At 37.0% G+C, this 26839-nt stretch overlaps 2 protein-coding genes across 2 annotated transcripts in view; both read right to left on the bottom strand.

Moving 5' to 3' along the window:
- Positions 1–5950, bottom strand: part of Dlg1 (discs large MAGUK scaffold protein 1) — a gene marked incomplete in the record, with an annotated part of 93805 nt that extends 87855 nt beyond the window's left edge. Inside the window, 2 exon segments of the mRNA XM_029566155.1 lie at positions 1472–1616; positions 5931–5950. Of these exon segments, the coding sequence (XP_029422015.1) occupies positions 1472–1514 (43 nt within the window).
- Positions 3250–26839, bottom strand: part of LOC108491115 (disks large homolog 1) — a gene marked incomplete at its 5' end in the record, with an annotated part of 68726 nt that continues 45136 nt past the window's right edge. The window contains 5 exon segments of the mRNA XM_017799489.2: positions 3250–3311; positions 7871–8040; positions 11374–11498; positions 13917–13967; positions 20555–20608. Of these exon segments, the coding sequence (XP_017654978.2) occupies positions 3250–3311; positions 7871–8040; positions 11374–11498; positions 13917–13967; positions 20555–20608 (462 nt within the window).

Below are 26839 nucleotides of genomic sequence, written 5' to 3'. Positions count from 1 at the left end.
TCATGAATTTTTTTTGAAAATTCAGTGCAGAATAAAGCATGCATATGTCAACCAATACAGACTGATTAAATATATATTTAAAAATACTGAAAATCAAACTTAAAAGTACATAAAAACTTTAATAAAGTCTAATACTATGGCGCACATTAGATTGCATACAAATACAGTTAGGCAATATACCAGGAGTTTAAAGCACAAAGATGGTATCTGTTATTATGTAGCTAAGGGTATAGGAAATTCCTTACATCCTAGAAGTATTTAAAGTCAGTATTTCTCAGTGTAGTCAATCCAAAGCACCCTTGGTAATTACAATTTTCAGAGTGCCTGAGAACCAGGAGAAAGAACCCTGTAGTTTTAGTGGGAAGAGTCTGACTTAAACTGATTTTTTAAAAGGACATGCTTTTAAATCCTGAGCCATCTCTGAAGCGTGTTCTCTCTCTCTCTCTCTCTCTCTCTCTCTCTCTCTCTCTCTTTTTGAGACAGGGTCTCTCTGTAGCCCCAGCAGGCCTGGAACTCGCTATGTAGACCAGACCTCAAACTCACAGAGAGCCACCTGTCTCTGCCCTCTGCCTCCTAAGTGCTGGGACTAAAGGCATGTGCCACCACGCCCAGCTTGAAGGCACCCCCCCTCCCCTTTTTTTCCTATATGTTTTTATCCAGCTCTTATGGAAATCTTTTGGGCATGGGAATCCAGCATTTGTAACTGTTAGATTTTTTTCATCCTTTGAGCCTTGGTATTTGTACAGCAGCTGTTAAAAACAGGTGATGGACAGGGACTTGGTCATCCATGCAAATCATGTCTCCCTGCGTATTTTACCAAAACATTTCATATACACTTCAAATATGTGTCTACACATTTAGATGCTGGTCAGTGTGAAGGTGAACAGGAAAACTACATAGTGTCTTACTTTAAGAGACAAAATGACCTACAGTAACAGTATGTGAAAGTGCTTTGCAGGCAATGATAGACTGACACTAAAAAAATCGATTTTGTACCCTTTGTATGTTCAGAATGTAACATATTATCAGAAACCCTTAGAAAAAAACAAAGCAAGAAAAAAAGATGCTTAAAAAAAAAAGGTCCCTTACATTATGACAATGCTCCTCCTCTTCCAATATCTTCCTTTTCAATCCTATATTAACCTTGCTGGCCTCAAACTCACACGAAGTTTGCCTGCCTCTGTCTCCCAAGTACTGGGATTAAAGCCCGTGCTACTACGCTTGGCCTTTAAAAAAAAAAAAAAAAAAAAATTCTTTTTGAGAGAAGGTCTTATGTAGCATAGACTGGTCTCAAATTCACTATGTAATCTGATTCTCCTGTCTCCATTTCTCCAGCACTGGGTTTAAAAGTGTACACTATCATACTCAGTGGTATTTTTAGGACGTTTAATTTTTTCTATTACACCATACTGGCAGTACCATATTTGAGAAAATAAGACAAATTTAAGCAAATTTAAGCTAACCAACTTACAGTTGGTGATGTCAGGTGGTGCATAGCCATCATTTATATACATACTTGTGGGTTTTGCCACTTTCAAATAAACAAAATCAGATGTGTTCTTTAAGGCAGTTACTGCTTCTTCATGAGTAACTTCTTCTAAACATACACTGTTCACCTAAAAGAAAATCCAGAGAAATAATTATTCATGTGCTTTTTGGTCAAAAACAATTACTCAAATGATAGGGGATATCAGTGAGCAATTAAAGGAAAATAGCAATGGATAGAAAAGAAAATGCCCATTTTTACTGTCTATACTACAGGGAACGAATTACATACACATGTTAATGAGATAAACAATCTTGATTTCAGCTTCTTTTCCCAGTGTCAACTTCCTCTCATTCTTAAGTATTTAGGAACATAATATGTATAGGCATATTTTAATTAAAAAAAATTCTATACATACGAATGTCTGGTCTGCATGTACGTTAAGTGTACCCATGGTTGTGCAATGCCCACAAAGGTTAGAAGAGGGTGTCAGTCCCCTGGAACTGGAGTTACAGATGGTTGTTAGTCGCCATGTGGGTGCTGGGAACCAAACATGGGTCCTCTGCAAGAACAGTCAGTGCTCTTAACTGCTAAGCCATCTCTCCAGCCCCTTAGCTCTTCTTTTAATGAGATAGCATATTGAGGGCAATAGAATGAACATATGGGATATGAACTCACAGAGATCTAACTCCTCTGGTTCCCAAACGCTGGGATTAAAGGTGTGAGTCACCAAGCTCAGTTTGACCAACTCTTTTAAGTCATGGAATATTTACATTCCCCCACTCATTATGTATATTGCTTTGCAAAGTTTTAGCAGCATGGTGCTTTTTACAGTCTCACGGTACTTTTTATTACAGTCCCTTAGCATGGTATAAGGTAAGGACGACCTGAATATTCATTCTTTGGTGGCCAGCCATGAACCTAACTATCCATCTTGGTATTACACTTGGATTTTTGTAAAAATCCCTTCCTATATAGAATATTGCTTGACCATGTAAACAGGTTTAACAATGACAGAGACTGTAATGCAAAGAGATATTAATGAATGCTACACACTGGACCTTGGCCTGATCGACAGCTCCTTTTTAGAACCTGGCCACAATCCTGTGAGAAGCCCAATCTAGCCACTGGAGAATAAAAACACCTGGCTTTAAAAGCCCCAGTTGAACTCTCAGCTGACAGGCAACACCAATTTTCCTGCCATATATATGAACCAACTTAGACATAGACTGTCTAGCCTTAGTTAGTTGACACTGGTGAAACAAAAATAGGCTATTTCTATGAAGCCTTGCTCAATTTGAAGAACTATATGCAAGTATGTGACTGTTGTTTTTGCCAATAAACTTTGGGTCTTATTTAGCATTAGATAACCAAAGAAATGATAAGATTTGCTGAGGGATTCAATGTGCAGTGTCAAAGAGGACGATCTCAAAGTTTTTAGAGTTGAGCAAAGACATCTGACACTTATCATAGAGCCTTGAGAGTAAGCACTAATAAAGAGAATGGACACAGCCTGACTTCTGAAGAATCATCCTATCATTCAGAGGCTAGAGAGGTAAGAAAGAAATAGGAATGGAGAACGAGAAACAGTGTTAGTGAGGTAAGAAAAGTATCAAATTAGAGGATGACTATTAGGCAAAATAAAAGCTGGGAGAATGAAGGTATGTTAAATACCACATAAGTCCATTAAAATGAGGCTTCAGAATTGCATAATTTCAGTATAATTATAATAAAGGTTTCATGAAAACATGTTCAAGAGTGAATCAGAGTGTTGCTGCTTGTAGCTCAACACAGGTTGCCGGCTTCCTACCAACAAATACTGGTTCTAGACAAAGAGTAAAAGAAAGCACAGTACACATGAAATTAAAACACAAAATCAAAGGCTGAGGAGATGGCTCAGTGGGTACAAGTGTTAAGTGTGCAAGCCAAAGATCTGACTTAGGGCTCTGGAACTCCTGAAAAAAAAAAATCCAGATGTGGGTATGGTGGCACATGCTTTTAATTTTAGCCCTCAAGAAGCAGAGGCAGATGAATCTGAGTTTGAGGTCAGCATGGTCTACATAGTGAGTTCCAGGCCAGCTAGGGATACATAGTCAAATCTTGTCACAAATAAATATCAAACCAGATGTAAAACCACATTGAATTTTTAGAAAGTATCAAGCCAGTGAGTTCCTATGAAGGGGTTGGCGGTGGGCACAGCCAGGAGGTGGCTGTGACCACTCCATCATACAGCACCCTGGTGCACCCTCTCTTGCTGGGGACTGGGCCTGCCAGTGGCGACTGTGTAGTGCACCCATGGTCAGGCAGGCCATCATCATCAACCAGTGGCCATCAAGACCTGGCTACAGTCCTCAGGAGTAATAGGAACCTGGGAAGTCTACAGATTTCAGAAAATAAGCTAGAGGACACTGGTGTAAAGCTGCTGCATGAAGCTGTAAAACTTTCCAACTGCCATTCAGAGAATCTTGGATTGGAGGCCTGTGCTGGATAGCTTTAGTGTCACCTTGACACACCTGGGTTGAGGGAGCCTCAGGTGGGGAACTGCCTCTATTGGACTGGCCTGTGGCCGTGTCTGAGGGGCATCTTCTTGATGAGTGATGTGGGAGGGCCCAGCCCACTGTGGGTGGTGCCACCCCTGGGCAGGTGGGCCTGTGTTGCATAAGAAAGCAGGCTGAGCAGGGGCCAGGGGAGCAAGCCAGTAAGCAGAGTTCCTCCATGGCCTGTGCTCCAGCTCCTGCTTCCAGGTTCCTCCCTGATAAACTGTGACCTGGGAGATGTAAGCTGAATAAACCCTTTCCTCCCCAAGTTGGTACTGGTCTGAGTGTTTTGTCACAGCTATGGAGAACAAACTGAGATAAGGCCTGTGAGCTGATACCTAGAGCTTCTGCTTTTACCCACAGTAAAATCCACTGGGGACCCAACCTGTTGGAGAATGCTTTGGTCCACAGTGGGGTGATTGTGCTGTGTGAAGCCCTGAAAGAGCCAAAGTATAACCTCCGTGTACTTGGGCAGCAAATAAGTGATTCTGATGAGGAAGTCCAAATGTTTATGATCGCTGAGGGAGAGAAAAGTGCTTAAATGACAATCCTAAGTAGTGTGTTAAAAGAGAGACAGAAAATAAGTGTGAAAATCCTATTGCAGGAAATCTGGATGTGTTCCAACCCCAAACCGTGCACAAAGGAAAAGGAGTGAGCCCTTATCCTGGCACATCTGTGTGACAATGACAGATCACTGACATTCTAATGATTTCTCTGACACCTAGTTCTGATGTGTTTTGTAAGATGGATGGGTTTTTTTTTTATTTGCTCTGTGGTCTGAGACAAGCCACTCAAAGATCTTCATGGTAAGTAGAGGACATGAAGGCAGGGGTGAGTTGGGGTGGTGGTGGTAAGGTGAGGGTAGAGGAGGTCTGAATAGGATCAAAATACAATGTATGAAATTCTTGAATCAATAAAAAAATTTTAACAGTATCAAAAGACTACATACAGCGCCGTAGCCTTAAAAGATCCTAAATAATAGTTTAAAAAAAAATTTAGGCGTAAGCACGTGATTAAACAGTTTTTAAGAAGCAAAAGGCTGGAGAGATGGCTCAGTGGTTAAGAGCACTGATTGTTCTTGCAGAGGACCTGGGTTCGATTCCCAGCACCAACATGGCGGCTACAAACCATCCTTAACTCCAGTTCCAGGGGAATCCAAAGCCCTCTTCTGACCTCCGTGGCATTGCACGACATGGGTGCACTCACATACATGCAATACACTCATACACATAAAATTAAAAAAAAAAATTAAAAAGAAAAAATAGCAAGGAATAAGATACATACGATTGTTAGTGTTCTGATTTGGGTGTTGACTAATGATTCACTGGTTTTCACTAGATTAAAATAGACAAGTTAAAACAAAAGAAGGTCATGTATGGCCAAATGGTGACGCTGCACCATAAATTTAAGAGATTATGATTTAAAAGATTTTGATTTAACAATTTTGTGTACTTGCAAGAACTCAACTCTTCAACTAGGAAAGAGAAATGGACATACAGAGGGGTGAGAGAGAAAACAGAAGACAGAGAAGACAGAAAGAATCAAGAGACTGGGCTAGCAGAGAAAAAGGTAATGATACTACCAAGAATTACTTTGCAGTTATCACAAAAGCTGGCTAGAATTCATTCATTTAGACATCATTCAAGTGGCTTTGGTATGGTATTTGATATTTACCAGGCTCCTGACAGGAAAAAAAAACGTGGACATTAAAATGACTTTAAAAACAACACACTTAAAACCAGGCATGGTGGTGCAGGTCTTTAATGCCAGCACTCAGTAGGCGGAACTGTGTGAGAAGGAGGCAAGCCTGGTCTACATAGCGTTCCAGGCCAGGTGGGGCTTCAGGGCGACCCTGTCTCAAAAGAACTCAAAACCAAATCAAAACAAAACATACTTTTTATACTTACAGCTAGAAGCTTATCTCCAATCTGAAATGAAATGCTTCTTCTAATTACGTAGTTATTAAACAAATAATTTTTTAAAAAAGAAAAAAGTAAAGAAACAAATGACAACAAACACTGTAATGTATGTTGGGAGAGAGCCCTATATCCACTGTTGGTAGGTGTATAAGCTAGCTAGCCACAATAGAAATCAGTGTGGAGACTTCTCAAGTAAAAGCACAGCTATCCCATGACCCAGCTACATCACTTCTGTGCATGTATCCAAAGGACTTTACATCCTGTCACAGAGACACACACCTCTATGTTCATTCCTTCTCCTTTCACAACAGCTAGGAAACAGAATCAGCCTAGATGTCCGTTCAATAGACGGATACTGAAAATGCGGTACATAGACACGATGGATTTTGGGGGGGGGTTCTTTTTGAGACAGGGTCTCTCTGTAGCCCCAGCTATCCTGGAACTCTTCTAGACCAGGCTGGCCTTGAACTCACAGAGATCTGCCTGCCTCTGCCTCCTGAGTGCTGGGATTAAAGGCATGCACCACCATGCCCAGCCTTGGATTATTTCTTAAAGTCTTTCCTTAAATGCATTTGATAATCTATAGAGAAACATTATAAAATTTTATTTTACTTTTGTTTCCATTCAAATTGTACTTTTTACTAATATTTTCAAAGAATAAAATAACTGAGAAGAAATAATAAAATTTTCCTTGTTGTAGGCAGAACATCAAGCTTTACAAACATGGACATTTTTTGTCCTTTTTCAATAGCCTCTTAAATTAACAATTTTAAACAATTTCTGCAGCTCCTAAATTTCACAGCTTCAACACCAAATTCTCCACTCTTTTTCATTGCTGGAATTTCACATTTTCTATGAAAGCCAAGAACTGGAATTACTATTTCAACTTATTCTCAATCTCATCAATGTTTTCAAAATTTAGAAATCAAACCTCGCAGTTCCTCAATGCAGAGGTAACTAACTGCCCAGGACACACACTATACGATCTTTTAATGTGACCTATGTTCTGCTTTTAAAGTATCTTGTAGATAGTTAAAAGTTATATTAAAAAAAAATTGAGAAAAAAAAAAAAACAAAAAAAAAATAACAACAAAAAATGTTATATGAATGCTACACATGATTTCAAAGGGACAAAATGTTTCTTTTACTATTAGGAGTCTTTAACAAAATGATACTTAAAACAGACAGGGACTAATACACCTATTAAGCAGATGAACAGGGAGATGGATGGTACTTGCTAACAAGCCTAATGATTGGAGTTTGATCCTCAGGATCTACATGTGGCAAGAAAACTGAATCCTATAAATTGTCCTCTGAGCTCTACACACATACTGTGTCATACCATACCCCCATCTCAAATAAATAAAAGCAATTAAAAAATTAAAGTCAGTAGAGAGGCTGTTCCCTACTTTTCAAAACTTTTTAAAAGACAGGCTATGAAACATTTGACTATAAAAATCACATGAAGGCTGGGGAGATGGTTCAGTGGGTAAATCGCTTGTGGTGCAAACACGAGGACTTGAGCACTGATCCCCATCAGTCATGTAAGAAGCCAAGCACAGGGTATGTGCCTGTAATGTATTCAAAGTATTCAAAGGCAGATACAGGTAGATCCTTGGAGCTTGTTGGCCAGCCAGATTAGCCAACTGGTGAACTCCAGGTTTAATGGGAGAATCTGTCTCAAAAGGTAAGATAGTGGAATGATGTTGACCTCTGACCTTCTTTCTAGGTTCATGCACGACTGTACACATATGTATACACCACACTACACTACACTACACACATACACACATACACAATATCAGATGGAACTCACTGGGCGTGGCTGTACACAGGCCTTTAATCTCAGCCTCTAGGAGGCAAAGGCAGGTTTATGAGTTCCAGGCCAGACCTTGCCACATAGTGAAACTATCTCAAACAAAACATACCTTTAGGACCTTTAGTGAGCTTTATTTCCATTACTTTTTCTGATACTGGTTTCCGTCTTTTTACATATAACCGTACAATGGATCCAGCTTCTTTCAATGCTTCGACTGCTTTGCTGTGTGTTACATCATGAACATCTGCTTCATTTACTCTCAGTATACAGTCATTTACCCTGAGAAAAAAGTTAAATATTAAAACATCAATTTTTTACTTTAGCAATTTTCTATTTTTACTTTCAAGATAGGATTATTTTAAGAAAATATAAATGAAGAAGCTACATGTTAGATTCCAAAGTACAAATACAAACATTTCCTAAGAGGTGGCAAAGGGAGGAAAACAGCGCAAATAATAGAGTATATAATGTTATTATATATAAGCATTAAGATACTTGATAAATAGCAAATATTTATTTAGCACTAACCACATGCTGTTATTTCCTTATTTTAGCCCTTATAACAACCAGTAAGGGAGGTATATCTTTTTATCCACTTTATATATGGACAAACTAATGGACAACTGAATTTTTTGTTTGTGTGGCCCTGGTCTGGAAATCTTATGTAGACTAGGAGAACCTTAAACTCATAGAGATCGACCTGTCTCTCACTCCCGAGCACTGGGATCAAAGATCCCATGTGTGCCACCATAATGGGTCAATGATGAGTTTTAATAGTACTCTCAAGGCTATACAGTGAGAGTTGTATTTAAATAGGAGAAAAATGAAGGCCAAAAATAGTGCCAAAACTGAGACTGACTTATCCAAAAATAACTTGTTTCTTTCATTCTAGATTCTAGAATTAAAAGAATTAAGATTTTCTTGAAAATTGATGTAAAATTAAGGATTGGATTATTTAATTCAAAGTTCTCATGTAAATAATTTTTTTTTTTTTTTTTTGGTCTTTTTGAGACAGGGTCTCCCTGTCCTAGAACTCACTATGTAGACCAGGCTGGCCTTGAACTCACAGAGATTGGCCTGCTTCTGCCTCCCGAGTGCTGGGATTAAGGGAGTGCGCCACCACGCCTGGTTGTAAATAATTAAAAAAAATTTGTTCCTATTTTCAACATTTCGACTTAGTTTTGGTCTCGGTTTTGACTGCATGTTTTTCCAATACAAAAATAAATAAATAAATAAAAAATAAAAAGCAAGTAAGCAGGAAAGGAAATAAAACACAATTAAAATACTAAAATTGGTCCTGACAATCTTCTATAACTAATTACTTTTTCTAGGACAGAAATTCTGCACACCAAGCAATAACAGAGTTACCACTCTAGGTATGTTCTTCAGTTTAAAAAAGGGAACAATACTTTTCACATACGCAACACACAAAAAGGGCACTAATATGATCAGGAAATAAATGTTCACAATTGCAAAATGGTCAAATTCCTAATTTTTATGTCCAATTTCATTAGTATGCTACCTGTCATAACCAGTGAGAAATTCAACTTAAAATCTGAAGAGCTGCATAAGGTAACAACAGCCTTAAAATGCCATTTTAATAGAGTATAGATTATAAAAACCCTTAGTTCTAAAGTTTCAGTCTGTAACATATATATATAAAACAATAAAAGAAACAGGAAAAATGACATAATTTATAGGCCAAGGAAATAATCAAGTTCTAAAAATAAATTTTTCCAAAAGGGAATATTATCTAAATAAGAGATCAATATTATTTTTACAGTTTGTATATCCTTTATTCAAAAGCTACTGAGGAATATACATGTGTAATAGAGGAACATATACATGTTTATTTTTTTTTGCTGGTACTGTGGATTGAACTTGGAGTCTTGCTCATGCTAGGCAAGCGCCCTACCACTGAGCTACATTCTCAGCCCTTGGCTTTTTGAAGCAACTCACTCTATAGTCAGGCTGACTTTAAAAACTCTCAACTGGGGGGTTGGAGAGATGGCTCAGCGGTTGAGAGCACTGACTGCTCTTTCAGAGGACCCAGGTTTAATTCCCAGCACCCACATGGCAAATGGCAGCTGTCCTAACTCCAGTTCCAGGGGATTTGATGCCCTCTTCTGACCTCCGAGGGCACTGCATGACATGAGTGCACTTACACACATGCAGGCACTACACTCATACATTAAAATAAAAATAATAAAATATTAAAAAAAAAACCCGAAAAATCTCAACTGGGGCAAGGAAATAGCTCGGTAGTAAAGTGATTGCCATGCAAGTGTGAGTGCTAGAGTTAGGATCCCCAGCACCCAAGTGCCTGTCCTAATTAGCTTTAAATTATTTGTTTACTTATTTATATTTAATGTGTATGAGTATTTTGCCTACATTTGTGTAAGTGCACCACATATGTGCCTGGTACCCAGGGAGGCCAGAAGAGGGCAATGGATCTTCTGGAACTAGAGTTACAGATGGTTGTTATCCACTACATAGGTTCTGGGAATTGAACCTGGGTGCTCTTCAACAACAGGCTGTGCTCTTAATTGCTGAGTCATCTCTCTAACCCCCTAGTTAGCTTTAATTGTCACTTGATACAGCCTACAGTCAAAAGACTCCTCAACTGAGGAATTGTGAAGATTTGACTGGCTGGTCAGCATGCCTGTAGAGGACTGTTTTGATTGTTAGTGTTCCTCCATGAACCTTGCCTCAAGTTCCTGAAATTTTTGCTTGCCCTGACTTCTCTCAATGATGGATGGACTGTAACTTGGAAGTATAAGCCAAGTAAATCCTTTTCTCTCCTATGATCCTTTTGGTCATGGCATCTGTCACAGCAAAGCAACAGAATGAAACTAGGTCAGTGGGTGCGGCAGCCTGCTTGTCATCCTAGGCCTCAGGAGTTAAGACACGTTATGCCTAGAACAAACTGGCTAGCTAAGTTAGCTAGACTAGAATTGATGAGCTCTGGGCTCAGCATGGGGTCCTGCCAAAATGTGTAAGATGGAGAACTAACGAAGACACCTGATATCAACCCCTGGTCTTTACCTACATGGGTACACAGATGCATGGGCACATAGATGCATGTGCACTGCCCCTACATCTAATCTCTGCAATGCAAAAAACCAAGCAAACATGGAAACAAATCACCTTCCAAGTGCTGGTAATACAGACATGCACCATTATATCTGTTTTCCTATGAATCTTATGTAGGTTTACATATAAGGCAAACCTTCTATGTACAGTATCTTATACATATTTCCTAACTAGAAAAGAAATTGAAAATATTCTTGTTAATTTATCTAAAAACACAAAGGTGAACTCATGGTTTCTATAAATTTGGCTATAAACATTTAAGCTATCAAAATTTATTTTTCAAAATATTAGAATATCTAAGATAAACCCAGATTTCTAAATGAAAAGATGTCAACAAGACAAAGAACAAAATGATCTTATTAACTGAAATCATGTTTGCGCATCACCTATGTGAGCTATTATGACAGTGTGTCTTATTTGTGCTACCACTTGCAGTCGAATATCCTGGGGTCCCTCTGGAGCAGCACCTCTACCCTGTTACACTGGGGTGCTCATCACAACCTCAAGTTTACGACACACCGCAACCTTCCACCTTGGGCAGCTGCTCCTCCCGTGATAATTTTGGTGATGAAAATACTTGAGTCATCTCCAATGTGTGGGTTGTCTGTACCTCCTGCAATGCTGAAACCAAGCCCTGAATTTCCCTAGGGATAGAGGTAAAAAATTCCAGACAGTAAGAATTATTTTGTTGTTGGCAAGTTCTTGTCATTGTAGGATCTAGAAACTGTACTAAAATAGGGAATACAACCCAGAAAGATATATGCATGAGTGAGTAAGAAGATTCAAAATTAAACAGACGTGTTCTTCAAACAAGGAAAAAATCTCTTCAGTGGTATTATTGCTCAGTAGGTGAAACTGAAGAAAATGTACTGAATGAGTACCTCTGAAATCTAGTTTGCAGTTCTTTCTTTCCAAAATACATGCATTTTTTTCTGTGGATTACTATCCACCTGCAGAGGCATAGCACTACAAATGTCTTTCTTTTAAACTCTACCTCATCTATATTTGGTAAGGCAAATCTCTGCCAAGAGACAATGACTGATGTGATCTTTCTGCTGTCTTTATTCATTTATTTTGTTTATTATTTTTAGAAAAGTCTTGCTATATAGTCAATACTGACTTCTAAATTGAGGCAATCCTCCTGGCCTAAGGCTCCTAAGCGCTGGGATTGCAGGCATGCCAGAATGTCCAGCTTGTGTCTATATTTCTGAAAGCAGGTTCAGTCTTTGAAAAAGGGGGTGGGTGTGGTGTTTCTCTTCTGCTCATTTAGATAGTCACTTAAAGTGTCCAAACTGGAGCTGCTAAGTAACAGCTTCTATTAATCCTTGAGGTGTTTAACCAATATGCCCAACTACCAAAGGGCTTTTTTTTTTTAAGTACTGAAAAGCAAATCTGAGAACTTAACATTGGTGAGTTTTCTTGATGGCAAAATGAACTCTGCTAATGCTTGCCTTACTGTTTTGCTTGTTTTACAAACTGGAAAAAATGAAATTCTGAGTATTTACTTACAGAAAGTGTCCTAGAGCCATAAAATGTCTTTAAAGAGAAATGACATTTCTTTGCTCTAAGAAAAGGCACTTAAAATGTTTATTTTCTCAAGAATTTTCTGAAGGTAGCTTTCAGGCAATTCAAGTAAGTGGGTATATCTGTCCTATTACTTAACAATTCATATTAAATAGCTTAAGCAATCAGTCTCCCACCATTTATCCTAAGATTCTAACTTTTTTTTCCAACCTAAATTCTTTAAAGAATTAGTAGAATCTCAATACTAACAACAGACTGTGGGAGGCTGTCAAGAAATTTAAATATTCAAGTTATTCAAATAGTGAAAAGCATAATGCAAAGTCCTTAAACTAAACATAAGGAATTTAAAAGGCATTGAGAAAGGATGAAAAATGAATAAATCGAACAGCAAAAGATGTCATAAAATGCCACATTAAAATATGTTCAAGAGATTAATACTCCGCTTACTTGACTGTTACTGAGGCATCCACCTAACTTGAGCAGGTGACCTAAATTTAAGTAGTAGGAAATAAAGATCTATTACACACGTAAAAGACCCTCTCAGGTCTACTTAATTTTCTGAGCAATGTTCGTTCTGGCTTCAAATATGATCAAATTATCTGACATTTTAGTTTTTAAGATGCAGACATCCTGCTAACTTTGGAGATTTACTTGTGTGGAATACTTAATTGTATGAACACACATATACACTTATCCTATATGTGTGTGTATATGTATATTTGAGACAGGATTTCATGTAGCTCAGGCTTCCTTGAATTTGCTCTGCAGTAAGATTGGCTTTGGACTGATCCTCCTCCTGCTCCCACCTCCGAAGTACTGGGAACACAAGTGTGTGCCACCATGCTCAGCTAGCATGCTGCTTTCTTAAAATGAGTATCTTTAATTTTTTATTTTATTATTATTATTGACAGGATCTCACTATGCAGCTCTGGCTGGCCTGGAACTCACTATATAGGCCAGGCTGGCCTCAAACTCAGAGATCTGCCTGCTTCTATCTCCCAAGGGCTGAGATTAAAGGCCTGTGCAACATACCCTACAAAAGTGAGTATCAAGAGTGACAGTTAAAAAGAAAATTTTTAATTTTACAAACTATTATTGTCAAATTTTTACAAACTACCATTGTCTAGAGCACCCTAAAGGGATAACTAAATGTAATGTAGTTTCCTGGATGGTGCCCTAGAAGAGAAAACATAAAAACCAAGGAAATAAGAGGCTTCAATTAATAATGCACATATATTGGTTCATTAGTTGAAACAAACATATTGTAACAAAGTCAGATGTTAACAACAGAGAAAGCTGAGTCCAGAGCAAATGGGAATTCTCTGTATTACTTTTATACCTTTTGTGTAAATCTAAATGAACTCAAATGCTATTAAAGAAAATAAGAACTCTGAAAACACCATGACTAATTTTATGATCTGTGAACTTACAAAAGAAAACATTCTATTTTTCAGGTTTGAAAGACTTTCTCCCTTGCATTCTATGAGCAATATATTAAAAATTTCTTTAAAGCAACAGATTAAGATAATAGTTTTTACCCTTTCAAGTGTAATTTCTTCATACTCATAGTCTGCGTCAGTGCCATTAACCTAATGGGGGAAAGAGAAGTAGCTTAGAAATTCAGGGTGAAAAATCTGAAATGGCAAGATAATTCTGCATGATTTGTTAATGAAAACCTGTTAAATGTGACACTGATCAAACAATACAGCTCCATTTTAGTAGTTTTAGGAAAGATTTATAAAGAAAGGAAGCATGTAAATGTGACTGACCACCTTGTAGTATCGTTAGCATTCACAGTATCATGACTTCCAAACACAGCGGCAAGGTGCACTTGGTTTTTAATGTTACTGAACTCTGACACTTGTCTTGAGCCACACACCAATCAGTTGTCAGGGCTTCCTAACTTAAATACTGTAACTTTTGTAAAACATTATCACTTGTTCAATCTCATTGTAAATACTCTGATTCAGGGCTTTGGCTAAACTTCCTCTGGGATAATGCAAAGGAATATAATCTGCCCAATCATTTAGATTAGTAGTATTCACTGTTCAAATAGTTCTGTGTCTTAATCAGATAGATCTTTTTAAAGCCCAGGCTGAGACCATAACAAACTTCCTTCAAAATGTTCAGAAAATTTCCTTTTCTAAAATCATTTAAAGTCTATGGCTTGGTAATCAAGGCTCTGCGTGAACTCACCCCCATCTAACCACTTACCTTCGTTCTTAACATATGTTTCATCTCTTCATGTCCCTTACATACCAAACAATGTGAATGACCCTCTCTTTTACTTACATACCCTGCAGTTTCCCACCTCCACATTTCAAATTTTATATTTCCTCTGTTACAAGTTTTCTATCATGTGGCTGAAGAGATGGGTCAGAGGTTAAGAGCACTGGTTACTCTTGCAGAGGACCTAGGTTTGATTCCCAGCATTCACATGGCAGCTAACAACCATCTGTAACTCCAGTTCCAGGGGACTGGAACCCTCTTCTGTCCTCAGCAGGCACTGCATGACGGGTGCATTTATATACACGCAGCCAATATACCCAATACATAAGAAAAAAAAATTTTTTTTTTTAATTTACTTAAATGCTTCATGCCCAAGTTAGACTCAACATTCAAAAGACCTTGGTTGTATCTTAGGCATCAAACAGTTTCTTTTATTCAATTTATTCTTCAGTTTATTCCCTATGGTCTCTTAAAAGAAGCCTTCCCATCGTGAGGGTCACTGGTGAAGGCTTTAAAGTTCTTGGAATCAGATCAACCTGTGTTTGAATCCTTGCATTACAATTTGTAATGATAAGGGGCTAGGCAATATACTCAATCTAAGTCAAAAGAGATTGTGATGAGAGTATATTCTGAAGATGGTTCCCATCTTTCACCCCTCATGTTTTCAGTATCACTAAATCATTCTACCATCAAAGAGTAGAGCCTATTTCCTTTCCTCTTGGATCCAGGTAATGCCTTTAGTAAAGGCAATGTGGCATCAATGATGATGAGTGGTTCTGAGCCTAGTCCTATGATGCCTTGTAGTACTTGCCTTTGCTTTACAGTACCTTTCTTAGAATCTAGCAGATATAATGTAAGGAAACTCAAAAGGCCTAAGGGCAGATCCAGATGAAGGAAAACCAAGATCCTCGGTTCTGAGCCCCAGCTTCAATCTTAACCAAGTAGCCAGCCCCAACTGCTATCCAAGCTTATGAGGCCATTTTGGATTTTCTAGCTTTTACCAGTATCCCATCCCAAACTATGTAAGCAGAAGAGGCATAGAGTTAACCCACACAGTTATGAGAAATAATCAACTGTTCTTTTAAGCCATCAGCTTTTGGTGTAGCTTGTTATACAATGGGAGATAACCACAACAGAAATAATGAAAATATGCAAACTACTTTGCGTTCTTCATTATACATAAGCAACTGATCCTTAATTCAGGTCTAGTATGGAAAACTAGAAGTTTTTTTTCTTGAGGCTTTTGAAATCTGTATCTACTGAGAGACATGAAAGAATACTTGAGTAAGACAAGATTTGCTGCTCGGCAAGAAGATAATGCAAGACTGCAATTTTTTTTCTTTCAGAATCACCTGTAAATTTTGCATAGCTCCATTTATTTCTTCAGACCATTCACAGCTGAAAGGGAGAGGAAGGAAGGAGGGAGAGAGAGGAAGGAAGAGGGAGAAAAAGAGAGAACATGCTGCACATGCTTTGGACAGTTGGAGTCAGACATAAATGATTCATTCATTTAGTTAGGCTGCCCAGTGGTTACTAGCCACATGTTGCTGTTTAAATTTAAACTGATTAGAACTCAATAAAATTTAAGTTTCATTCTGTTGCGGGTGACACTTGATGTTGTATGTGTTAAATCTTTCTTACAACCCAAGGATAAATTCCACTGATTATGGTGAATGACATTTTTAATGTGCTTTGAATTCAGAGTCACCCTACTGTTAGTCTTATTAAAAACTCTGTATATTTCCTTTTTATATGATAACTAGGTATTTCACATCTTTGTTATAATTTATGAATCCATAATTTCAAGTGGTTGTTACATACTGGAACAGTATTTATTATTTTACTAAATCATATACCATTTAATTACTGGTACATATATGCCATAAAGAAACACAAAAAAATTGTAACAGATGTCTTTAGACTTTTATTGACACAGATTTTAATTTTCTAATTAGAAAACGCTTAATACATTCAAATCTGAAAAATCCCCTTAAACATGTAAGTCTTGGCCAAAGGAAGAAAAAGATGCTTAATCTGTGAATTTCCTACAGTTGTGGTTCGATTTAGTAATACCTTTCTTGTTACAGAGTTATATGTTGACATTCAAGATTTTAAAAAAATATTTTATTATTTTTATTTTGTGTATGATGTATATTATTTCTTGCTTTTTAAAAAATATTTCATTTTTTTTTATGTGTATGAGTGCACTGCCTGCATGTATGTGAGTGCACTCATGTCGTGCAATGCTGTGGAGGTCAGAAGAGGGCTCTGGATTCCCCTGGAACTGGAGTTAAGGACAGTTCGAAGCCACATGTGGGTTCTGGGAATCAAACTCGGGTCCTCTGCAAGAGCAGTCAGTGCTGAGCCATGTCTCCAGCCCCGACATTCAAGGTTTTATGGATCAATATTCATGCTTCATTGCTCACACTAGTTAGTATACAATCTCAGGTAACCAAAAGCTACAAAGCCTATACTACCGCAAGCCAAGAACCTAAAAATAAAAATGTATGGAAGAAAAAGTTCTTCCTACTGAAAAATTAACTAAATAAAAAGTGATAAGCCCTAAAGAGTTTGCTTAAAATTTGTCCTAAATAATGAATCTAGGTAGATTTTAAAATACTATAGCTATCAATAATATATGTGAAAAAACTGAAGTTTTTACCACATAAGAAATGTATCAAATCTCAACTGAAAAATTTTCCTAACATTTAACTTTCAGGATCTGTCTTGAGAAAAATAAAGACAGAGGTAGGGGATGATTTTAATGACTTTATTTCATTTTTTTCCCTCTTTAATGGAACCCGTAAGAAATCTAGAAATTTTGTTCTTCATTTTGCCTTCCATTACACTTTTACAATTTTATTTTAAAATTTTACATTTATTTATTGTTTGTGTGTACGTGTGTGTGTGTTGGGGGGGTGGCATCATAATCTGCATGTGAAAAATCTTGCTTGTGGACCTGGAATTTAACATTTCCTTATATGGAAACACTAATACATCATACCAAAGCTGTAATTTCTGAAACAGCCTAAGAGCAAGACTGGATCTTAGCTGGTTTCTGAGAACTGGATTTCAGAAGTGTTTCTATTTCTTAACTGTTAAGGTAGTTATATTTAATATGCCTAAAGACAATGCATTTTATGTCAAACATCTGCTTTCTTCTTTAGACTGGAGATTTAGTATATGCTAGACAAAAGATGCCTATGTGACCAGTTAAAAACAAAACATTGGGCACTGTGTCATCCTGGACTTCCCTGAGCAGAAATACATGTGGCTGTATTTTCCTTGCAGATTGAAAGACTACTATGTTTAACCCCACCCCCTGCCCCTCCATGGGAGGAAACAAGCCTAGTAAAATCTAATAATGAATTTCTCCAGATACATACATAGTCTTATGACCTGACTGAAGAGCCTCACATACTACATGGTTATATATTAAGGTCACGTTGGATTTTTAGATTTATTTTGTTTTTATTTTGTATGCATGTTTGTGTGTGTGTGTGTGGCACATGTGTGAATAAGTGTGTGGCAGCCAGAGGACAGGCTTATATGCTGTTCTTCAGGTGTTGCTCATCTGGTTTTTTGAGACACAGTCTCTAGCATGGAACTCATCAATTAGGTTAGGCTGGCTGTAACTATAGGGAGCTGCTGATCACTGCCTCTCCAGTGCTGGGAATACAAAGACAGGCCACCACATCTGGGAATTATTTTTATTAATTAATTAATTAATTAATTAATTAATTAAAACATGGGTTCTGGGGATTGAGCCAGGTCAAGTACTTTATAACTAAACCATCTCCCCATCCCTAGTTTAATTTTTGAAATAGGGTCTTCTTGATGTAGCCAAGACAGCCTGGAATATAGAATGTAGCCCAAACTGTCCTCAAATTCACAATCTTCTTGCCTCAACCTCTTGAGCACTAAGATTACAGGTATGAGCCACTATACCTGGAAGCTACTAATATATTGTTTTAACTATGAATAAACTACATTTGTCTTGAGACTTTCCAGCAAATCTCAAGTCATAGGGGTTGTCTAGAAGGCTCTCAATGTATCCTGCTTAGCAAGAATAGTATTTGTCAACAATATGCCAAAAAAGTTGAATGTCCTGGTATTTTCTCTAAAATGTATATTTCCTTTATGATACTGTAATTTTGTTAGCTTTATATTAAAAAGAGTTTAAAATAAAAATATAAAAATCACTGACTCTATTCGTAAACAAAACATACCTCAACGAAAGACTTAGAGAAAGTATGCAAAGGAAAATGTTAACAAAAATACAAAATTTTGGGCCAGCCAGATGGCTCAATGGGTAAAAGTGCTTGCTGCCAAGCCTGATGACCCAACTTAGATCACTGAAACTCACAAGGGGGAAAGAAAGAATGAAATAATGATTCTCAAAGGGGGAAAAAAAGTGAAAAACAGCTCACTGGACTTGGTATTAAGTTCTACTTCAAGTTCTTTCAAAGATTTCCAAATACATTATGTATTCATATTTATATGAACACAGGATAAAAATGCTTAAAGTACAGACTGAAAACAGATTAAAAAATGGGTAAAAAGGGCTTCCACTGTCTGTAAAAATAATACATTATTTTTTTTAAAAAAAGAACTCAACTAAAATCTTACCATTTGTCCTACTCGATGTATGGAAACCTAGTTCTTAATCTCCAAAAACATTTTTCTTTTAAATGAAAACTGTCAGATCAGATACTACTGTTCTGGTTATTGATCTTGAAAGGAAAAAATGGCTTTTTAACAAAGTTAAGTTTATAGAAAAGTACTAGTCAATTTAAAATCACAGTTATAACTAATGTTTCATCATATGAATAAACATACACAACCCAGTTCACTAAAAATCCGCATCAGTGCCATTAACACAACTGAAAGAATGACTGTGACAAAAAAGCATTATGTAGCCGGGCATGGTGGTGCACGCCTTTAATCCCAGCACTTGGGAGGCAGAGGCAGGTGGATCTTTGTGAGTTCGAGGCCAGCCTGGTCTACATAATGAGTTCCAGGACAGCTGGGGCTACAAGGAGACTCTGTCTCAAAAAGAAAAAAAAAAAAAAAAAAAAAAAAACAATTATAAAAAACAATTAAAAAAAAAAAAAAAAAAAAAAAAAAAAAAAAAGCATTATGTAAAAGACTAAATAAAGTTATTACAAGTATGTAAAACCTTTAGTACAAGTTAATCATTGTAACTTTAAAATTAAACCATAAACAACTATTTCAATATTTCTGCTTTGTATAAGTATGAAAACAAACACCTAAAACAAGATAATATGGTTTCATTTTATCAATCGTAGGTATAGTATTGTAGAATATTTTGCTTTTTAAAAAAGGGTCTTGTCCCATGTAAGCTTAAGCAGAGAAAAACCCAGCATAGAACTGTGGGTATCGGCAGCAGGCCCCAATCTTAGCTGAAGAACTACTGGGCAGCTGATAATACTAACTGGGTGAGGAAGGGCTGATCTTCTTTAAGGGAGTGACTCTACATAGGATGACAACACACCAGCAGATGAAATTATATTGAGTGACGTCAGAAGACACTAACTTGACTTGACAGACCTTAACATAAATGGCAGAATGCCTGAAATCCAGTGGGGGAGGGAGTGGCTATGGGAGGGTGCTGATGGGGAAGGGGGTATAAAGAGGATTAAGATGTTGTGTATGAAATACACAAAAATTTGATTAAAAAATATTAAAAAGACAAAAGAGTTTATGTATCCCAGGCTGGTTTCAAACTCACTATGTAGTCTAGGCTGACCTTAAATGTTTGAGCCTTCCTTCAGTTTCTAAAAGGTCAGAATTACATGTGTACACCACCATGCCCAACTTTGCAGTGGTGGCCTTAAAATAAAATTAGAGAAAATAATGCAATGGGGTCTTTGTAATGACATAAGACAGGCAAAATTATTTAGTCTACTGACAAAATGAAACTCACGTAAGTTGGCGTTTCTAAGCTGCCTGTGTTGACCAGTACTGGAGGAGGATTTGCCTGTAAAAAAAGAATTGTAAAGTGTTAGTGTACCAAGGACATCAACATACTACATATCAAGGTTCCAAACGGTGGCAGCATAAGATTTGCTGTTTCTTTTTGCTTTGTTTTTGTAAGACAGGGTCTGGTTCTATAGCCCCGTCTGGCCTTGAATTTATTTTGTCTTTTTGAGACAGGGTCTCCCTAGCCCCAGCTGGTTTGGACTTGCTATGAAGATCAGGCTGGTCTCGATCTCACAGAAATCTACCTCCCTCCCTCTGTCTCCAGAGTACTGGGATTAAAGGTATGTGCCACCACTCCCGGCTTAAAAGTTTTCTAAGGGATTCAATGCTCTCTCTGGACTCCAAGGCCACCAGGCATGCACATGATACACTTATATACATGAAGATGATACTTATACACATAAAGATAAAATCTTTTTCTTAAAAAAAAGGTAAATTAGGTTTGCTTTTGAGAAATAAAATGCTATTTCTTGTATTTTATTCCCCTTTGCCATTTGTGTGTGTGTGTGTGTGTGTGTGTGTGTGTGTGTGCGCGCGCGCGTGCCCTTACTACTTCATCTAATTTATCAAGGCAGGTCTCTAGATTAAAACAGAGGCACACTGACATGGCTAATCTAGCTAGTCCGCTTCCTCTGTGGATCTCCTGTAGATACCTTTCAGGGTTAGAATTACAGGCAGGAGAGCATGCCCACTAAGCACGTTGGAAGATTCTGGGGATCTGAACTCTTGTCTTCATGCTCCTGTGACAACAGCTTTATACCCTGCTCAACCATCTCCCCAGCCCCCGACAGACCAACATTAAAATGATGAAAGAGCTCTTCTGCAGTAGTAGTTTTCCATTCCTAAGGAGCCCATAACGATTCCAACAAGGCTGAGTGCTGCGGCACATAAGCAGGCAGATTAGCACTGTCTACACAGTGATTTCCAGGGCAAACAGCCTACAGAATGAGTCCCCCTCAAATGCTGATAGACAGGAGTCCAATCATTTTATCGCCCAATTGTTTTTGACAAAGAAAAAAAATCCCTTCAAAACAAAAACAAAACTCTGCCACACAAGTCAATCACACACAAAAACATAGAAATACTTTCTCCATGTAAAAGTTCCAAATTATTGTAGAATAATGTACATCTATTTAAGTTTGAAATGAAAACAGCTTGGTTTCTAGGTAAGCAGTAGTTAAATTTTATGTGGGTGATACTAAGGAATAAAACTTAATACCAAATGGAAAACATCAGAAAAGGTAAATTCTCAAAATTGTTTCTTCAGAATAGCTAAGATTTTTTTTTTTTGTAAAAAGTGCTAAACAAACAATAGTCTCATAGACTAAAGAAGATGATTATCCCTTTAAGCAAACTTTAGGAGATATATGCTAATAAACATTAATATTTTCCAAGGAATTAAATAATTATACAGAAAATCTGTATGAAAATACATTGTAACACAAAAGTTTTCTTCCAAATATGTAGTCTAGTTGTTTATTTGTTAAATTTTTTGTGTTTTTGAGGCAGAGTCTCACAGTGTAGCCCAAGCAGACCTGGAACTCTTTATGTAGCCCAGGCTGGCCTTGAACTCACAGCAGTGCTCCTGACTCAGCTTTCCACATGATGTAATTACAAGTGTAAGCCACCAAATTCGGCTGTGTGCAGGCTATTTATAAAAAAAATGTTTTTGATTATTTATTTTTATTTTATGTGTATTAGTATTTTGCCTGCATGTATGTAAGTGCATTCATGTCATGCAAAGCGTTGGAGGCCAGATGAGGGCATCAGATTCCCTGGAACTGGAATGTCAGACATTTGTTAGCTGGCATATGGGTGTTAGGAAGAACACCAGGTCCTCTGGAAGAACAGTCAGTGCTGGTAACCACTGAGCCCTCCGACACCTGAGGTTTTATGAACATTTGAAATTACTCAATTCTCAGTGGCATACCGAGATTATGGAAATTGGTTATTTTACTTTATGATATATCTTCACTGTATTCTGCCTAAGCTGTCTCAGAGGAGGAGAACAAGACAGAAAAGGTTACTTAAAGTTATGAAAGAAATTACATTCTTCAACAGTTATGGGAAGAAAGTCACTTGGTTCTCTCTGCTTATCCATATCAATCATGCAATGGGAAAAGTGGGCATTAATGGAAATCTAATTTATACCACAATTATTACAACATTAGCTGCCTGTCAGTATCAATTCATCATCATTGTCTAGATGTTAGCTTTGATTCTAATCATTTAAAGTCTTCCTAATATTGGAGTATCTATGAACAAAACAAAAATAAGGTCTTATGTTTACTTTAAGATTAAACAATGGGGAATAATAAGGAGTATGAATCAAGTAGGAGTGCACATGAATCAATGCCTGGCTTTGGCTGAGTAATGAGTACACATGGAGTTATTTTATACTTTATAATTGAGTATTTTTAGACATTTGTAAAACAAAATTAAACAAAACCATACTGAGTGAAGTATTCAATTTTTAAGAGGTCAATAACTAAGATAGTTGTGAAGTTCTATGGGTTAGAGTTGTTAAGATATTCACATTCAAACTTTAAAACTGACTTTATTGCTTCAAGTTCATTTCAGAATAAAGGTTCTATACAGACTGGTAAAAATAATTTGTCACTATGACAAAGAATATTAGAAAAGCAATATATGCATAGTAAGTTTTGTCTACAGATGTAGCTCAAAATTAAAATGAATGACCACATATGAAAGGAAACCAAAGGAAACTTTGAAATAGCTTATGGAGAAACCCAATAAATGTTCACATTCAGAATTAAGAATTTCAATAAAAGATAAAGAAACTCTAGAAATCTGAAAAATGTATCATAAAAGGTGTTAAAATAAGAGGACAAAGAAATGAAACTCAAGTGGCAAAACAGCATGTAATGTTTAGCCACCTAAAATAATGATAAAAATATCAAGATGAATTAGATGGGGAATTAAAACATCTACCTTGCAATGTAAATTATACCCTTTCCCACGTACTTTAAATTTTCTAATTTTACATATCGCAAAAAGTAGACATGCTGTTTGTTAAAGTAGTATTACATACCTTTCCAATTTTGTGTAAATAGTAACAGAAATGGGTGTAACAGCACACTTTGAATGGAGAAGGTACGATATATAACTCAGAAAGACATAGTACCACAGCACCAAACTAAACAGCTACTCTACTAGCAAAGCTAAAGGACAGGTTGTTTCCGACTAAAGACAGAATGTAGTTTTAGGTAGTCGCAACAAATAAGAAAACTAAAAGTGGACCCTTGGAAACCTTAACTAAGAGGGCAGGTACCATGTAATTATTAATGATCAACTTTGCTTATAAGGAAACCAAGTAATAGAAGCACTTGAGAGGAATTTGTGAAATTTATTTCAAGTGGAAAGCAAATAGATAAGAAACACTCCCTATGACTCACTTCAAATGACACTGTATGCCAAGACCTGGTCTATGGTCTCTATTTCACCATTACTCAATGTCATTTGATATAGTAAATCATAATTATTGTTGAAACTCTTTACCTAAGAAGACTGTGTGAGGGTCCAAGAACTAATATAAACGAAAACATGTTATAGACCACAGAGTTACACAAACAATTATCTATTATTACATACTAACAAATATAGCACTGTATATGTTTCAACTTGAACAAGGAAGCCCTACAAACCTGAGACTAGGGGGAAGGGGAGTAAAAGGCCAAAGATATTCCAGAGAGAAGAATTAATATGCTAGAAGGAATGTGACTAGCGCCAACAGTGACAGTTTTAGAAAAGTTCATTTTGCTTAGCCACGTTTTATTGCTCTATTTCTTTAATAACGTATCTTGTAGTGACTGCTGCTACACCAAGTTACAAAAATTCACAGCATTCCTAAATGACTAACAACAATAATACACAGTGAGGTGATAGAGATGTAGTTAAGCAAAATTCTTAACAACTTAGGGATCTAAGTAAAAGTTTGAGACATCTTTGTATTATTTTGCACCTTTCTATGAATCTGGAGATTTGAAAAAATAATACAAAACAAATAAAAATCTTCTAGAAAGCAATTAATAAAGGAACTTCAGTTAAGTATCCATGTATAATTTTAAGAGTCATCAAGATAATGTCAAGGATGCTATTTCATTCACGATTACTTATAAAATGAACACACCAAGTCAACAATACTAAGCACCCAATAATTTAAAACTCAATACTCTTATGTACTGCAAAATCTGAAAGGCCCAGAAGCCAGAGGATGCTTTGCAGTAGACTATACCTCTAATGCAATTACTCTCATGTCATATGGAAATTAACTGTCAACTTGTATCCTCTACAGTTAGCAGGTTCTTGTGGGATAGCAGATATTATTAGTATCTACAGCAGTCTCCCTGAATTACATGGCTATGTTCCAAGATATTCCACAGATGACTGAAACAACGGGGCAATACTGTACTGTGGTGTGTGTTTGTGCACAAAAACCTATGAAAAAGCCTGATTTATAAACTGGCCACAGAAAGAGGTTATCAATAGTTACTAATAAAGTAGAACAACAATATCCTGTAATAAAAATTATTTAAAATGTATGAGTCAGTGACTTATAGGAATTTCCATATAATATTTTTGGACCATCATTGACTATAAGTGGAACTGCAGAAAGCCAAACGTTGTATGAGGAAAGTGTACTACTGTATATGACTGGAACAATTACAAGAAAAATGAATGAAAACCAACCTATTCTGAAGAGCACATCTGAATACCAAAAAGGACTTACATATACTCAAACACACCTCCCCCCAGAGAGTGAGAGGATGAGAGAGCGAGAGAAAGAAAGCATTTGTGCCAAACTTGAATTATAGGCTAGCTCTTCAAAACTGGCAGAAGTAAAAGCTTAAAGCATCTCGTTTTAAATATTTTATTATTTTTAGTTTTTGTGTGTGTTTTGTCTGCATGTATGTAAGAGCATCTGCTCTTACATACATCATGCATCTGCTCATGGAGGTCAAAAGAGGGTACTGGATCCCCTGGAACTGGAGTTATGGGCAACCGATTGTTGTCTGCATGTGGATGCTGGGAACTGAATCCAGTTCCTCCACAAGAGCAGTGAGTGCTCTTAACCACAGATTCACCTCTCTAGCCCCTAAAGCATCTAGTTCTAAAGCAAACTAGAATAGAAATAAGTCCCTGGTTTTAAGAGGTAAGAATCATAAAGAGGACGTGATTGCACCCCAAGTAGAGAGAACCAGCACCTGTTACTTACCTATTCGCTCAGTTTTCATTTATGTTGAAAAACTGAAGCTCTGAGAAGTTGAAGAATTTCTCCACCATCACACATCTAGAAATGAGTGGGGCTAAGTGGTGGGTTCAGGTCTGACTATGAAGTACATGATGTTTAATTAATTTTAGGCAGCCATTCAATGCATCGTGCCTGATACCATTCTAGTAGGCGCTAATGAAGTTAAAGTGATATGAGCAAGATAAAAGTACTCTGTAATGTATGAAAGCATTCCTCAAAAAGAATAGTTTAAAAATGTAGCATCTACTGGGGCTGAAGAGGTGACTTAGCAGTTAAGAGCACTTGCTATGTTTGAGAGGACCCGATTTCAGTTCTCAGAACCATGTTAGGTGGTTCACAACCACTTGTAACTCAAGCTTCCAGGGATCTGCTGCCCTCTTTTTGTCTCATGTGAAAATAAAATACCCACACATAGACACACACACACACACTCCTAACTTAAAAAACGAACTTAAAACTTTTTTCATTTATCTTTCTTTGGGGCAATTTGATCCTCAAATTACTGTGAAATATGGTAATGTTACTTCTCATTTTAAAAGGTAAAAGGGGGCATAACATTCAAAAAGCATAACTTAATTGTGTGACAAAGACAGGACTAAAACCTAAACCTTGTTCTTTCTGCTTCTATTTCTATTACAACCCAATGCCTCTACATGTTAAGTAGTAGACCTTTGGTTAAGAGCACTGGCAGCGCTCGCAGAGGACCTGGGTTTGGTTCTCAGCACCCACATGGCAGCTAAGAATTGTCTGTAACTCCAGTTCCAGGAGATCCACTGCACTGCATGCATGGGTACACTTACATACATGTAGACAAAACACTCATAAAATAAAAATAAATGTTTACAAGATTTATTATATTTTTAAAATTATGTGTCTGTCATAACTGCAGGAACCAGGACAAGGGTAAGGAAACAGTGAGGTAAAGGAAAAGAAATAACCTGAAGGAGAAGAATAGTA

Source organism: Nannospalax galili, unplaced genomic scaffold (assembly GCF_000622305.1).
Source record: "Nannospalax galili isolate Female #2095 unplaced genomic scaffold, S.galili_v1.0 scaffold598, whole genome shotgun sequence".
Lineage (NCBI taxonomy): Eukaryota > Metazoa > Chordata > Mammalia > Rodentia > Spalacidae > Nannospalax > Nannospalax galili.
Note: the sequence above shows the minus strand (reverse complement) of the source record. Positions and strands in the feature narration are given on the sequence as shown.